The following is a 14638-nucleotide window of genomic DNA, read 5'->3' as shown; positions in this document are numbered from 1 at the left end:
CTTTAAGCAGTGCGAATGCAACATGATGCCCGCTAAACAACATGAAGCCAGCTAGGCACCATGGAGTCAGCTGTGGTTAAGCGTGCAGTGGCTTTGTTTCTGTCGACAAAGGCTGTGCAAGCATCCATGGCCGGCGCCGGCGCTGCTGTGGATGCGAGTGCCATCTGATGGTGGTGCAAGGAACCCAGCGGCACGCATACTCTGTAATCTGCTGTGATTGGCTGGCCTATTTGGCAAGGGAACAACGAGGTCGCAGCAACAGCCATTAAACCTGGCGAAGTTCGCAAACAAAAGCACTGCTAAAAAAAGAAAAAAAAAAAGCAACAACAAACAACAACCAGGGACCTTTTCAACAAGTTCTTTGGACTGCATCAGGATCTGGAAAAAAAAAAAGGAGGACGGCATTTCATGTGCTGCTCTCGTATTCAGTTTAAGTAATGCTGAGAAGAGGAGATAAAAACTAACCTCTCTGCCTCTGCTTGTGATGAGCGCTGCCAGAGGCTTTGCATAAAAACGAGAGTTTGAGAACCCCAGACATCCATACATGCTGTTGGCTGTCAACTTTAATGCCTTCTGCCTGATGTCATACTAAAAAAGAAACAATTTCACTGTTTAAGCCTTCAGCACTATAAAGTCCCAACTGAAAGTACTGATGTAATAACACAAAAGTAGTAGACTTAAAAAAAAAAAGAAAGAGAGGGAGAGAGAGAAAAGCACCAGAAGTGAAATAATTGTACCATAAAATTATGGGAACTATAGGATGTAATAATATGTGGTGAAGGACTATTTGCAACCTTGGTATTCACGATCATGTGAGTATGTGGGGCCTTTATTTGTGCGATATTAATGGTCAATGATACAGTGAAGGAAAGAAATTCATGGACATGCATAGGCTCAAGCGATTTACTTCACCGCATCAGCAAGAACCTTGAGCACGTTTTCATGCATTAGGAACATTGTGTTTACGAGAGAGTGGAACAATGACATCATGTTTATGTGCAACATAAGCAGCCGATGTTATAGTACGACGCAAGTAAATGGTTTTAACATTTTATCCCCCGAATGGAGAAGCAAAACTCCCCTAGACTCTAGTTTGCACAGCCGGTCTCATGGAAGAGGAATTTGAGGTAGGATTAGCTAATGAATTTCAGAACACATAGGAATGGCTAAAGGGTTGATGTTCCAAATCTAATATGCTTTTTAAGGCACTATCTCAATGTTTACCATTTGAGGTTTTATGGGCCAAACATTTAGGGCCAAACCTTTAGAACACAAATGTTGCATACTAGCACCCCAGAAACTCGGCCATTGCAAAGTGGGATCAAACTTTTGGCCTTGCACTCGGCAGCCGAATGCCTTAGGCCACGCTACTATGCACCAATGCAGAGTGGCAGCTTTATCAGCAACGAAATACTACATGCCAATTCTTCTTTAATTTGCAGGGAATGCCATATTAGGAGAAATTTAATTTGTTAATAGATTATACTGCACATATTGCATAGTAGGGAGTGAATAGACTACTCCAAATAGTCATTTTTTACCAGTAACATAACTCACCTGCTGGTATAACTCGGAGTCACCCTCAGCACCCTTCATTAATGACTTGACTTGCCTTCTTCTCTCAACAAGTTTTCGAATTTCAGAAGGTAGTATGCCCTGCTCCAAAGTAGGGCTGGGCAGTTTAGGAATGTAATCTTCATCCTGCAAGCGAGTCAGTCAAAGATACAAAATACTTTGTTATGGTCTTTCATCTTCTATTTTCTTATAAGCATATGCTGTTCAAATCCACGAACCTTTGACTCATCACTGCCAGAAACGCTAACTGTTGTGAAGCAAATGTTGTACTCTTGAATGATCGATGGGTACAGACTGTTGAAGTCCATCAGCAGAATGAACGAGTCATAAAAACCTGTAAAGAGAGCAGATCTCTGAAACATTTTTGCCTGGGCTTGCATAAGTTCTAACCCTAAAGCCCAAAAAGTGAGCCACATAGGTAAATGACGTAAAGCTACCATAAATGAACCGTAGAAAGTAGATGCGTGCAACAACTTCAACATTATGAATGCCAATCGAATAGTGAATGTTCGGATAATTCAACTTGCAAATCAAATATCTGCCATTCAGTTTTCGAATATGATTCGTTATACTTGAAGAAAGACGAGTCGAGGTTGGTACCTCAACGCATGCAGCTATTCCATAGCACATGGCTTCTGTCAGTACAAGACTTGTGTCAACAAAACCTAAGTAAAAAATTGCAATATGCGACATAGACAGAGTGAACGGTGACAAAGCCAGTGTGTAAGGAAAGCGCACAAGCGTGTATGAAGATCACACCGATTAGCCAACGGAAGGTAGGCAGATCGGATCGGATACGCGTGTTCACACTTGCAGATTCATACATTGACCCATGCAGTATGGACTCTGAACTGTGTGCGTGAATGTGTGAATTTGTGGAGCATTTTGTCTACATTCAGGCATACAGATTAACTTGTATGCGTGCTTGTGGTAGTTGCCGGCTGGTCATCGGCAGATCTGAATGGCACTTCAACGGTTGTCAAACCCATACGTGTTAGCTGAAACCCGATTGCCAATAAGCCAACTGTACGAACTTAGACGCAACCTTTCCCCGGTGCAATGTGGCCCATTATCATATTGGCCAGCAGCAAATTTTTGTCACAGGGCACATTGCCTAGGCAGTTAGGCCTAATCACCACTGCTTTGTTGGATGTCAGCGACTAAGGTTACAGTTTGGTGCTGAATCGATGCAGGTCTATTCGCAGCGGCTGCACAACAGCCGAAAAGTTAATGAAGTGCTTCATCAACGAAATTGAGTGTACGGGATGGCACCAACGTTGCTGGCCACAATCTTTGTGACACACCGTAAGGAGGTTAGTCGTTCCAAACCGTTCGTAAATGCACGTTGGTCTCTTTTCGTATCTTTGAGCAATGCGCCAGAAGACTAGCTTTGGATTTAACATCGGGTGCGAAAATCTCATGTGACTGGTGCGCTGACCATTCTGCTACAGACGCATTTGCATGGAATGTGAGGACATGGACGGAGTGGGGCTATCGTGCAAGCTTTCTGTGGCCCGCCCAATTTCAGGATCTTCGACAGTTAGTAAATGACACCGAATCCGACAGCGAAAAGGCATCTGCCCTGTACCATCAGTGTCGACCATGGTTGACATGCACTGTGCGGTGAGGTCGAGGCATGTCATGCGCGGCCCAAGCTTTTGTCTGTCATGCAGATCGGCCTTAACAAGCCGACGATAACCCACAAATGCACAAGCTATAAAGATGGGAAAGCCCTTCTGTTTTCTGGAGAAAAACTGGCAAGCAAAAATTTCTAAGCAATAAGATTGCCATAAAGCACAGTATGGCCCACTATAAAGCTGAAAATATGCAGTACAACATAACTTCACTATTTCTTCAGCTTCAGAGGCAAACAAAAACAACAAAGAAAGACTTGTGTTGAACAGACATTCTACTGATTGAATAAAAATTTCAACACTTTCATACACAACTGAGCTGTAAATCAGTGCTGGCATAATAATTTGATGTTCTTTTTAGTAAGAGTTGGCTATACTGTACAGCTTTAATTCCAAAGTTATTGATAGCCAGCAAGATTCCTGTTATGCAGTGAGCGCAGACTAGCGAGCATGTGCAGCACCTGATTGTTTTCTTGCACAAGGTCTCCAAGCATTCCAATTTTGTTAACGTTTCTGATATTCAATATTTGATTCAATAATCGGCTTTTTTTCTTGATTCAATTCAAAATCTACTCTTTAGTATTTGCACATCCCTACTAAAAAGCAGTACATGCATGCAAATAAAATAAATTGTTACGCAAAGGCACTTGCACATGTATGCAAGCATAAATAGCACACACATAAAGAAAAAAAAAAAGAAAGGAAAAGAATACCCGACTCACCTTTCTTTGGTTCAAGCACCAGGCCACCAGCATAGGAAGGACCTTTTTTAGATTTCTTGCTAGCAGTTGTATGTTCAGCTTCCTCCTCGTCTTCCTCATGGGTATGTGTCTTGTGAAGAAAGGTAATCTTTCAATGAATGTGCTACTGGGCCAGTATAACATAAAGCTATGCCAATCTGTCTTTATTCCAAATCTGTCATTATCCACAATATGTCCGTGATAAGTCAAAATGGCTTGGGCTCCACAGCCCTGGTACTTTATCAGAATTGTAGGCAACATATCTCACAGCATAGGTCATTAAGAAAAGTTGTAATATTAGAAGTAATACACTAAACACCTTTGCATCATAGTGCAATGTACAGTCGAGCCACGATAAACGAAAACACATGTGGAGCAAAATTTGGTTCCTTATATCGATATTTCTTATAACCCCTTCAGTCACGAATTATGATAGACTTTCGATAAATGTATGAAATTTACAAATATTTATGCCAAGGTACTGCATGTTCCATTGAAAGCAAATCTAGGTAGTGGAAGGACTCCTTGTGCATATTATGATGACTCATTATAATTATAGAGTTATCGAATATCTGCTTAGTGATCAGTCAGTCATACTACGTTTCTTCATAAAATAAATTTAGTAAACCGCTCGAATTACATACACAATTTAATTATTCGCTGCAAGCATTACTAGAAAGGAAAAAAAGTTATTTCACAGCTGCTACCAAACCGCTTCACGTCGAACAGCCCGTCAAACACGGTAGTGCCTTCACCAAAGCGGTCGTCTATAGTGACACATTACACTCAGAAATAAAATGGAGGTGCGTTAGGTAAGCGGAATTTTCAAGTTACTATAAGCTTAATGTTCGCGATCTATTCCTTGACACCACTGCAGAGAAATTGCGAAAATAAGTCGCGTACACAAATGTGTACGCCGTGACTGAAGGGGATAAAAGAAAAAACAAAAATTGCTGCCAACAAATAAGCAGTTGGGGCAGTGCAACAGTGATACAAAAGGGCTCGAACAGCCACTGCTGTACCACAAACCAAGCCAGGCCAAGCTTTTGCCCAAGATAAGCCCTTTTTGCTTATTGATGGCACCAGTAGCCAAAACATGTATTTCTTGTGTCTATAATAACTTGAATGTACAGCGGAGCACATTTAATATTTTTGCAGGCGTTTCGGCTTATCACTGCTGACTTGCATAGTATCTTTAGTCATTGGCAAAAATTTCCTTTGCTGTCTCTGATGGTTAGAGCCCTCATTATTGCTGTTGTTATAGCGGCAGAATACTAATTAAAAGGAAATGTGACCAACCAAATGTTATATTTAGTACATACCGTAAAATACCCCTGAAGCACCCACCCCACATTCACTAAAAATTGGGTTAATCTAGATATGGGCGCTCGTCCGGTCGAAACAGTAAAAACCAAGATGGCGGCCGACAAAAAAAAATTTAGAGGCAGGGTTACGGTGACTACGGAAACGAAGAACGCATATTTACTTTCAAAGGATAAATGATGGGGTACACCAGCGCCTACTCATCGTCACTGAACCCAGCAAACGACTCTTCCGAGTCGGTGAAGAATAGAAGGTCAATGCATTCGGCGCTTACACTCACGCGACTTGAACAGACCACGGGCTCTCTGGTGCCTGCAAGTCGGTTATGCAAGTGCCCGTCCTCGCTGCTGTCCAATGCGACACACCCCTTGAAGGATCGCGCGACCATCTCTTTAGACACAGCAGCCCAAGCCGTCGAAACAAAGTTCAGCATGTCTTGGTGCGAAGGCTTCCGGAGATTCCGTTTAGGAGTCTTCTCTCCCTTGCTTATGAACTCAGCCCATGACATGTGGAGGGAGTCCTTGAATGACTTATTCCAGCAGATGTCCTCCGGCTGCAGGATTTTGTACACCTTTCTGGAATGTAACCGATGTTGGTACTGGCGACTTCTGCTGCGTCGACAACGGCCTTCGTTTTGTGGATGGGGCTTGGTTGACGACGAGTAAGCGGCGAACATCATCCGTGTTGGGACCCTAAGCGTGGCTGAACCACTCCAGGCATTTTTTGGTTGTCATCCAGTCATTTTTAGATAAAGTTAATTGAAGATAATATTTCCTTTTCCACCGAAAGGAAGCAAATATCCTCGTCATCGCCCCTAGCGGTCTCGTAGCGACCGAAGTGGGGTGAATATTTTGGCTGATGCTGGCGCTTTGGAGGGGGTGGGCACTTATGCGAAACTGGGCCTTTCTGCGGTATTTTACAGTAGTTGCATCCCATAATTGTTATACCAGTCTTCATTCTATCAAAGTCTCGCTATAATAAATAGCTGAATACCTACGTGACAAATTTATTTCCCTACTCCAACACTTTGAAGCCATCGTTTGTGGCTTTTTGTTCTGAGGTTCCTTTCCTTTTATTGTCAAGGGAATCAATAAACTTCAAACTTTCTGCAACATGTCTAGCAGCTGGTCGTGACATGCACTGCCAGTGCAGTTTCAACCTTTGCACCAAGAGGCAAGCATATTCTATAGAACCTATTACACATGCTGCATTTCCCAACTTCCAACAAACTATAGGCATACCTTAGGACCTTGTTTTTTGAAGACCTTGTCAGGGCATATGTAGTTGCGATCGCTGAACGCGTGCAGCAGAAGGTATTCATTTCTTTGTGATCGGCCTCCCAGTAATGTCCTGGACTATAAGCAAAAAGTGCAAATTGCGTAAAGAAACACAATGAAATGTCTGCTGTAAATAATTGCATGTAATGTCACGCTATTAATTTATTTATTTAAATTCCGAAAACTCTAGAGGCCCAAAGGTGTATTACACCAGGTGAGAATACTACGCACAGAGTGAATACAATTTCAAGAGAAGAAAGGCAAGCGTCAAAGGCAAGCATGTGTGCCTCTAGCAATGCACTGACAAACTTTCGCCATATTCTCAGACGATCACTTTCAAAGATGTACTTTCACCTTTGCGATATTTTGAATGATTTACACAGGACTCGCTGATGAGCAACAGCATTCCTGGCTCCAGTCATGTGAAATCACGTGAAAGTGAAGATATCCCCAAATGTGACCATCCGAAAATACGACTCACCTTCTTTTTTAGCCACTTGTGAAGTAAAGTCACTTATTTTCTGGCGAATTCAGTATTTCGGACACATTTATTCGGACTTTGTGGAAGTCCCCGCCAAGTCCAAATGATTGGTCGGCGACTGTATACAGTGAAACCTTGTCATTACGAACACCTCATTAACAAAAATTTCAGATTAACAAACTTTCCAGAAATCCCTTGCTGATACGTAGACCTGGTTTACATAGTCACGTAGGGATAGTCTACAGAACAGTCGCATAGAGTTCGGAAAACCGAACATTTCAAAATAACGATCGTTATTTAATTTCCATGTCATGTTAACAATGCTTACGAATTATTATATTGAAATCTGGGGATTCTTAGATTTCTATGTATCCTTCACAGCAGCTGGAACAGTAGGCTATCAGATAGGGCTCAGAAAGTGGACACCGTAGCGCATCAGTTTGAAAATCCTGAGATGGTGCTAGAGAAGGAAAACTTCTTTCAGGTTGAAAAGTTCAGGTGTCCGCCTCGAGTGATACAGTTGCAGTGTCCACGGCAAGGAACGTGAAAAAAAAACCAAAAAACAAGAAAGGTTTCAGTTTTGCCCGAAAGGCGAAGCATCAATTGCGACAGCAAATTTACTAGTAGAGCTATACAGAGTAACGATAGTACAGTTAAACCTGCTTATAACGAACCTCCATATAACGAATTCCTGGATATAACGAAGTTTTTCGATTCCCCGCCGTTACTCCATAGAAGTACATGTATTTGAGACCTCTACGTAACGAAGTGGCAGCGGGAGACCCCCTCGATATAACGAATTTTCCCCTCCGACCACCTAGAGATTTCGCCTCAAATTTTGTCATTCTTGCGCGAGCAGCAACCGGAAGCACCTTCTCCGCCGCGATGGAATGCGAAGCGAGCGCACGTGTGCGAGGCGGCCCTGCATCCCTCGACCCGGCGATCTTGCCGCCGCGGGCGTGACCTTTCCCCCTCCCTTCATTCAAATCTGATCCTGCCGCTTGCTGCAGCTGGCCTAGCCCGCCAAGCCGGCACTCGCTCCTTTTCCAGCTGATGTTGCCGACGCGCTGGTACACACTGTGGCACATCAGACTCGATGAGCGCGTACACGCGCTCTGAAACGCTGGCGGCGTGTGGAAGCGCCTCTGGAGAAGCGAGCGAAGTGACCTTCGTGCTGTTGTCTATCGCTTCAACGCAAACTGAGCGCCGAGAACACACAGCACGCAGAAAGCTACGAGCCGCCGACGCACCTACACTGCTAGACTCTGCCCCAACGCAGATCGCTTTCAAGATACGGCCTGTGCGACCGCGCGCCGCCCCGCTATCCCTCCCCCCTCGCTCCCTCGCCAGTGCCTCGAGTGCAACGGAAGAAGGTGCGCTTCCTCCCTGCTTTTCTTGCGCGCGCGAGATTTAGACGCGGTCGTCGGCTCCCCTCGCACGTTTTCACTCGCACATACAGCATACGACGCGCGGCGACTGCGTTATCAACCTTGGACTTTAGGGTACGGACACGCTAGCGGCAATAACACGCAGCAAAAACGCGTCATGCCGCGCGCGGCAAAAGCGGCAGGAATCGGGTGTCTTGCGGCATGCCGCGCGAAATGGGTTCTGCGGCAAATGCCGCGTGCCGCAATATGAAGAACCAATCAAGAGCGACGAGGGTGACGTCACGGAGCCATCACAACCGGAACGCCGCCAGTTCGCGCCGGGTTTTCAATCGACGACTGTCGTCTCTCGCATGAAACAATGAGCGCTCGCGGTGTTGCTCGCCCGTTCGGAGAGCGCGGGAGATCTTATCGCGCTGCCGCGCGGCGAGACGCGCGTGCCACGGTGGGCTCAACTTGCCGCTCGCTGCATGATGCGCGCTTTTTTTTTTGCCACTAGCGTGGCCGTACCCTTATATACGGAATATCTATGAGCCAAAACCAATTTTAGGGCCACAACGCGTCATGGACACCATCTTTATATAGCAAATACGGATCTCAAGGGCCATACTTTTGCTGGCAGAAACCGAAAATACGTCATAGTTGTCGCCCCCGGCACTTTGGGCGGCCGATGCCATCGTCAAGCCACCAAGCCAAGCGACATGAAAAGTCAAAATGGCCGCTCGGGCCAGCGCGGGGTGGCAGTTCGCAACGTATGATGCGGGAACGGTCCCACAGTTGCGACGCAACAGCGGGGTTACCAATGCATTGAGTTCTAAGGGAGCTGTGTCGGGACCGGTCGAAAACGACGTAACAGCCGCGAAAACGCAGCCCCCGGGAACGTAATAGCGAGGTTCTACTGTAACACTGTACGACGCTACGACGCCATCGTGACGCTCGCTCTTCGTTTCCGATGCCTCGCGCTTGTGCGAAAAGACACGCCTCCACGCATCCGGTATCTGGTGTGACATTCCGAGGATGAGTGCTTCGACGAAAACGGAAAACGGGTGCGCGTTACAATTGAGGGCGCGTTAGAATCGAGTAAATACGGTAAACGTTTATTATTTCGAATTTTCGTGCCAAACCTGCATATAACGAAATCCTCTTTATAACGCAGTTTGTCAGGAATTTGTCAATTTCGTTATATCCAGGTTTAACTGTATCTTTATCGCCTGCATAAACTTGGAAACATTCGCTTACTAACTGAATTAACAAGCATGGTGTCAGCACGCACAAGCAAAGCATGAATACAGTTAAACCTGCTTATAACGAACCTCCATATAACGAATTCCTGGATATAACGAAGTTTTTCTATTCCCCGCCGTTACTCCATAGAAGCACATGTATTTGATACCTCTAAGTAACGAAGTGGCAGCGGGAGACCCCCTCGATATAACGAATTTTTCCCTCCGACAACCTAGAGATTTCGCCCCAAATTTTGTCATTTTTGTGTGAGCAGCAATCTGAAGCACCTTCTCCGCCGCGACGGACTGCGAAGCGAGCGCACGTGTGCGTGCGTGCGTGTGCGAGGCGGGCCTGCATCCATCGACCCGGCGATCTTGCTGCCGCGGGCGTGACTTTTCTTCCTCCCTTCATACAAACCTGATCCTGCCGCTTGCTGCAGCTGGCCTAGCCCGCCAAGCCGGCACTCGCTCCTTTTCCAGCTGATGTTGCCGACGCGCTGGTACACACTGTGGCACATCAGACTCGATGAGCGCGTACACGCGCTCTCAAACGCTGGCGGCGTGTGGAAGCGCCGCTGGAGAAGCGAGCGAAGTGACCTTCGTGCTGTTGTCTATCGCTTCAACGCAAACTGAGCGCCGAGAACACAGCCCGCGCAAAGCTACGAGCCACCGATGCACCTACACTGTCTAGACTCTGCCCCAACGCAGATCGCTTTCAAGATACGGCCCGCGCGCCGCCGCGTAGTACGCAGTTGATGCCAGAGTACAGTACAACGCAGCCCCGTTATCCCTCCCCCCTCGCTCCCTCGCCGATGCCTCGAGCGCAACGGAAGAAGGCGCGCTCCCTCCCTGCTTTTCTTGCAAGCGCGAGATTTAGACGCGGTCGTCGGCTCCCCTCGCACGATTTCACTCGCACATACAGCATACGGCGACTGCGTTATCGCCCTTGGACTTTATACGGAATATCTATGAGCCAAAACCAATTTTAGGGCCACAACGCGTCTTAGAAACCATCTTTATGGTTCTATGGAAGCTGTGCCGGGACCGGTTGAAAATGACGTAACAGCCGGGAAAACGCAGCCCCCGGGAACGTAACAGCGGGGTTTACGACGCTACGACGCCATCGTTACCTTCGCTTTTCGTTTCCGATGCCTCGCGCTTGTGCGAAACGACACGCGTCCACGCATCCGGTACTTGGTGTGACATTTCAAGGATGAGTGCTTCGACGAAAACGGAAAATGGGTGCGTGTTACAATTGAGGGCTAGTTAGAATCGAGTAAATACGGTAAGCGTTTCTTTTTCGAATTTTCGTGCCGAACCTGCATATAACGAAATCCTCTTTATAACGAAGTTTTCCGGGAATTTGTAAATTTCGTTATATCCAGGTTTAACTGTAGATGACACTCGATGACCGCAGACAACCACTGTCAAAATGCTGGCGTGAGCAAGCGTGGCAGCAGCGACCGAAGGTTCGTGTGGTTTATCGCTTCAACGGAAACTGAGCAGCAAAAGCACAGCACATACAAAGGTAGGTGCTGTGTACAGATCACTTTCAAGATATGGTGCGCGCGATGGCTTGCAGCCACGCAAAGTACGAGTGCGCAGTTGCAGGTAGAGTAGAAGCTGCAACCCCTCCCTCCTGCGCTGCCTTCTCATTTTCCTCCTTTCGCGTGGGACATTGGGTCGCCAGTTCCCCTTGCGCCCGGTGCCACAGCTAAATGTCGCCTCCCCTCCCTCCCATCCCCCCATGTCCTTTCGCACGACAGAAGACGCGTTTGCTCTCCACCATGCGTTCACTCTCCGTGAAAGCACATGTCCCTGGCGCGCTTTCACTCGAACATACAGCATACGGCGCGTAGTGATGATTTTATCGCCGCTGGACTTTATATGGAACCTCACGGCGACGACGATGGCAGAAGTGCGCTTAGAGAGTCCATATAATTGCTATCGCAATAAAAGAAACATTTAGAGGCGACATGGAGCTTCCTCTTTGTCAGTGGTTCTCTCGGCGTCAGCGTCTCTTTTGCGCACACCACTCTTACCCTACGGTGCTTCGCTGGTGCATAGTGGCGAAATCCACAGAAAACAGCAACAGCGCAAACCGAGAGCCAACAGCGACGTTTTCGTGGAAAGCCCACATGGTGACAACTGATAAACTGATGGGATGACGGGCAGAATGGATAATTTTGGGGCTTTCACTATAATGAACGTTCAGAACAACGAACAATTTGCCGCGGTCCCTTGAAGTTCGTTATATTGAGATTTCACTGTATACCTATGTTGTAATTCCCCTTTCTCAAAACTCCAGTTGCTAGAACCAGTGATGTGCTCCCTAAGCATATTCACAAATATCCTTAAAATGGATGCATTGTTAATTCTGCAATTAACAACATTTGCAGGCGGCAAAGTACCATTATGAAGACAAAGAAAGAAAGAGGCATGACAAATACAGGGAGATAGATGCAAAGTCTAAAGACAATTTAATGGTGACAGGTTTCTCGAATCCTGTTTCCCTAAAGGTAACAACGAAATGACAAACATGCAATGGTCATTTTTGTCAGTGGCATGTTAATTTATAAAATACCTACATTACTGAAACAGCATGACGATAAGTAAAGCATTTAATATGCTGTGATAATAACAACCAAGGTTGTCGTCATCCCCGTTTTTGTTAAATGCATTGAAAAGAAACATTTCTTTTGCATCTACTGAAACTAAGAAAACTATGTTCAAATTTGAAAACATCATACTTAAGTATGCCAAATGGGCATAACAGCTTGTGTTTCTACCTAGCACATGCAATATCCAAGCAACAATACATGGTGGAAATAACGAGAGGAAGTTGCACTAATATTAAATCAACATTCATTTATTATACTTACCATGACATTTCCAGCAATGTTTGTTATTTGTAATGCCAAAGGAATTGCATTCAGCTCACTGACGACACGCAGGCAGCAGTCGGCATCCATCATGGTCAGCTCCACAAGTTTCAACAACTGGCCAGAATCTCTACAAAGAGTGAGAAAGAAAAGCTTGACCTTTTCAATTTTTTTTCCTTCTCCGACAAGTATAACAAAATAAATGTTCTCTTTTCTACATTCAGAAGCTTGGCGGCATTAACCTTTTCCTAATTTCATTCTGACATGCACGCTTTCGTGATAGCACCGCTGTGTCAGGATCGAAAAAGATTTCCTATATTAAAGTACAACAGATGGCAGGAACACGCAAGAGTGGTGGCCTTGCACTGCATTGCACAATATTTGAACAAAGTATCGCCACGCTAGCGGTGCGCAAAGTCCGAGAGCCACCCCTCCCATCTGCGGACGCATGCACTGCTCGGTGCAGCCACTCCCCACTAAGGGGCATGTTCTACAGTGTGCTAAACAGAACCTACACTGAGCAACAGCAGAGACAAGAAAATATGCTTCTAGAAATATACAACAGATGGTGGAACTAGCCAGGAGCTTGCCAACTTCATGTTATGCGCACATTTCACTGGAGTGGAAAACATGAGGTATGTCAGCGACATGGCGGGACAGAAATACGGAAACATATCAGTGTCAGTGACACTGAAAGGGTTAAAGAGGGCAAAGAGCACCACTAAATGACTTTGTAATACAGCTTTAGAAGAGCGTTTGCAAGCAAATGTAAATGCATTATGTACGCAAGACGCAAGAAAATTGCGTTGTCCTCACTACACGTGCCACTTTTTTGGGTTTCTGTGGTTTACGTATGCTATGTCAATGTCCATTATTTGGTGAGTTTCATGTACATATTGTTTACATAGGCTAAGATACAGCATTGGCTAACATGGCAGCACTGGTGGCTGCCACTATCATTATTCGCCATTAACTGTTGAAAAAAGCCGGCAGATCCCACACACTGTGGGAATCGATGGTATGCGAAGCAGCGTGCAGTCTACCAAGTTAACGAAATGACCATGACAGCACGGAGACGTAGGCGGCTGTTTCATGACCTACATGACACGCATGTCATGGCATTCATGTCACGAGTCCTCAGGGGTCCCTTTAGCTACGCCTCAGAGACCTTAAGGCAAAAGCCTTAGTCATGCTCATGACTATAACTTCTACCATCATCATTTAGTGTTTCCTTCACTTAGCATATACGTCAAAACTCATTTCAGTGCTTTTGCTGAGTCATGGTCATGACTATGGCTTCTACCACCATCCTTTTGTGTTTACTTCATCTAGTACCAACGTCCAAACCCATTTCAGTGGTTCTTGAGCGTTAATTTCTTTGCTGAGTCATTGTCACTTTTGGAGTCATGCTCATGACCGAAGTCTAAACTCATTTCACTGGTTTTTTAAGGTTAATATTTTTTAGCTGAGTCATTGTCATTTTTGCTGAGTCATGGTCATGACTATGTTCTACCATTATCCTTTAGTGTTTCCTTCACTTTGTGCCCACGTGCAAACTCATTCCAGTGGTTTATGAGTGTGAATCTTTTTTCGCTGGGTCATTGTCATTTTAGGCAGATGTTTCATCACCTACATGACACACGTCAGGACATTCATGTTATGACCTATCATTTCTGTTCGTCTTACACTGTTGTCATACTATGCCAATTTTGGTACCTACCAAGTTAACTAAACCGCCATGAGACCACCAAGACGTTGGCAGCTGTTTCATGACCTACATGACATGCATGTCATGATTTTCATGTCATGGCCTACTATTTATGTTCGTCATACACTCTTGTCACACCATGCCAACTTTGATAAATACCAAGTTAACGAAACGACCATGAGAGCACTAAGACGTAGGCGGCTAGATAAATACTGTCAAAGTGGCAAATGTTTGCCAAGAAATGCTTTGAATTTAATAAGCTTTTGTTTCCTCTAACCCTACCTGAAACGACAGTTACGAGCACATAATGTGTCTAATTTCTAAGATTTTACGGAGATTTTGGCATCTATCAGACTGATGAGACGCATTGGCATTGAAACAACAGGACAGTCCCTAACGGATTGTTTTGG

General features: G+C 45.4%; 1 protein-coding gene and 1 pseudogene across 1 annotated transcript in view; both read right to left on the bottom strand.

The window, feature by feature from the left end:
• The window catches only part of LOC119441919 (DNA polymerase alpha catalytic subunit), a 123207-nt gene that overhangs the window by 54660 nt on the left and 53909 nt on the right, over positions 1-14638 (bottom strand). The window contains exons 20-26 of the mRNA XM_037706583.2: positions 12521-12650; positions 6514-6627; positions 3932-4040; positions 1794-1909; positions 1558-1701; positions 466-588; positions 346-378 (exon numbers count right to left, since the gene is read on the bottom strand). Of these exons, the coding sequence (XP_037562511.1) occupies positions 346-378; positions 466-588; positions 1558-1701; positions 1794-1909; positions 3932-4040; positions 6514-6627; positions 12521-12650 (769 nt within the window). The remainder of the gene's footprint in view (positions 1-345; positions 379-465; positions 589-1557; positions 1702-1793; positions 1910-3931; positions 4041-6513; positions 6628-12520; positions 12651-14638) is intronic.
• Positions 5151-6006, bottom strand: LOC119441920 (uncharacterized; annotated as a pseudogene).

Source organism: Dermacentor silvarum, chromosome 2 (assembly GCF_013339745.2).
Source record: "Dermacentor silvarum isolate Dsil-2018 chromosome 2, BIME_Dsil_1.4, whole genome shotgun sequence".
Classification (NCBI taxonomy): Eukaryota; Metazoa; Arthropoda; class Arachnida; order Ixodida; family Ixodidae; genus Dermacentor; species Dermacentor silvarum.
The sequence above is the reverse complement of the archived record's forward strand: the minus strand, read 5'-3'. Positions and strand labels throughout refer to the sequence as shown.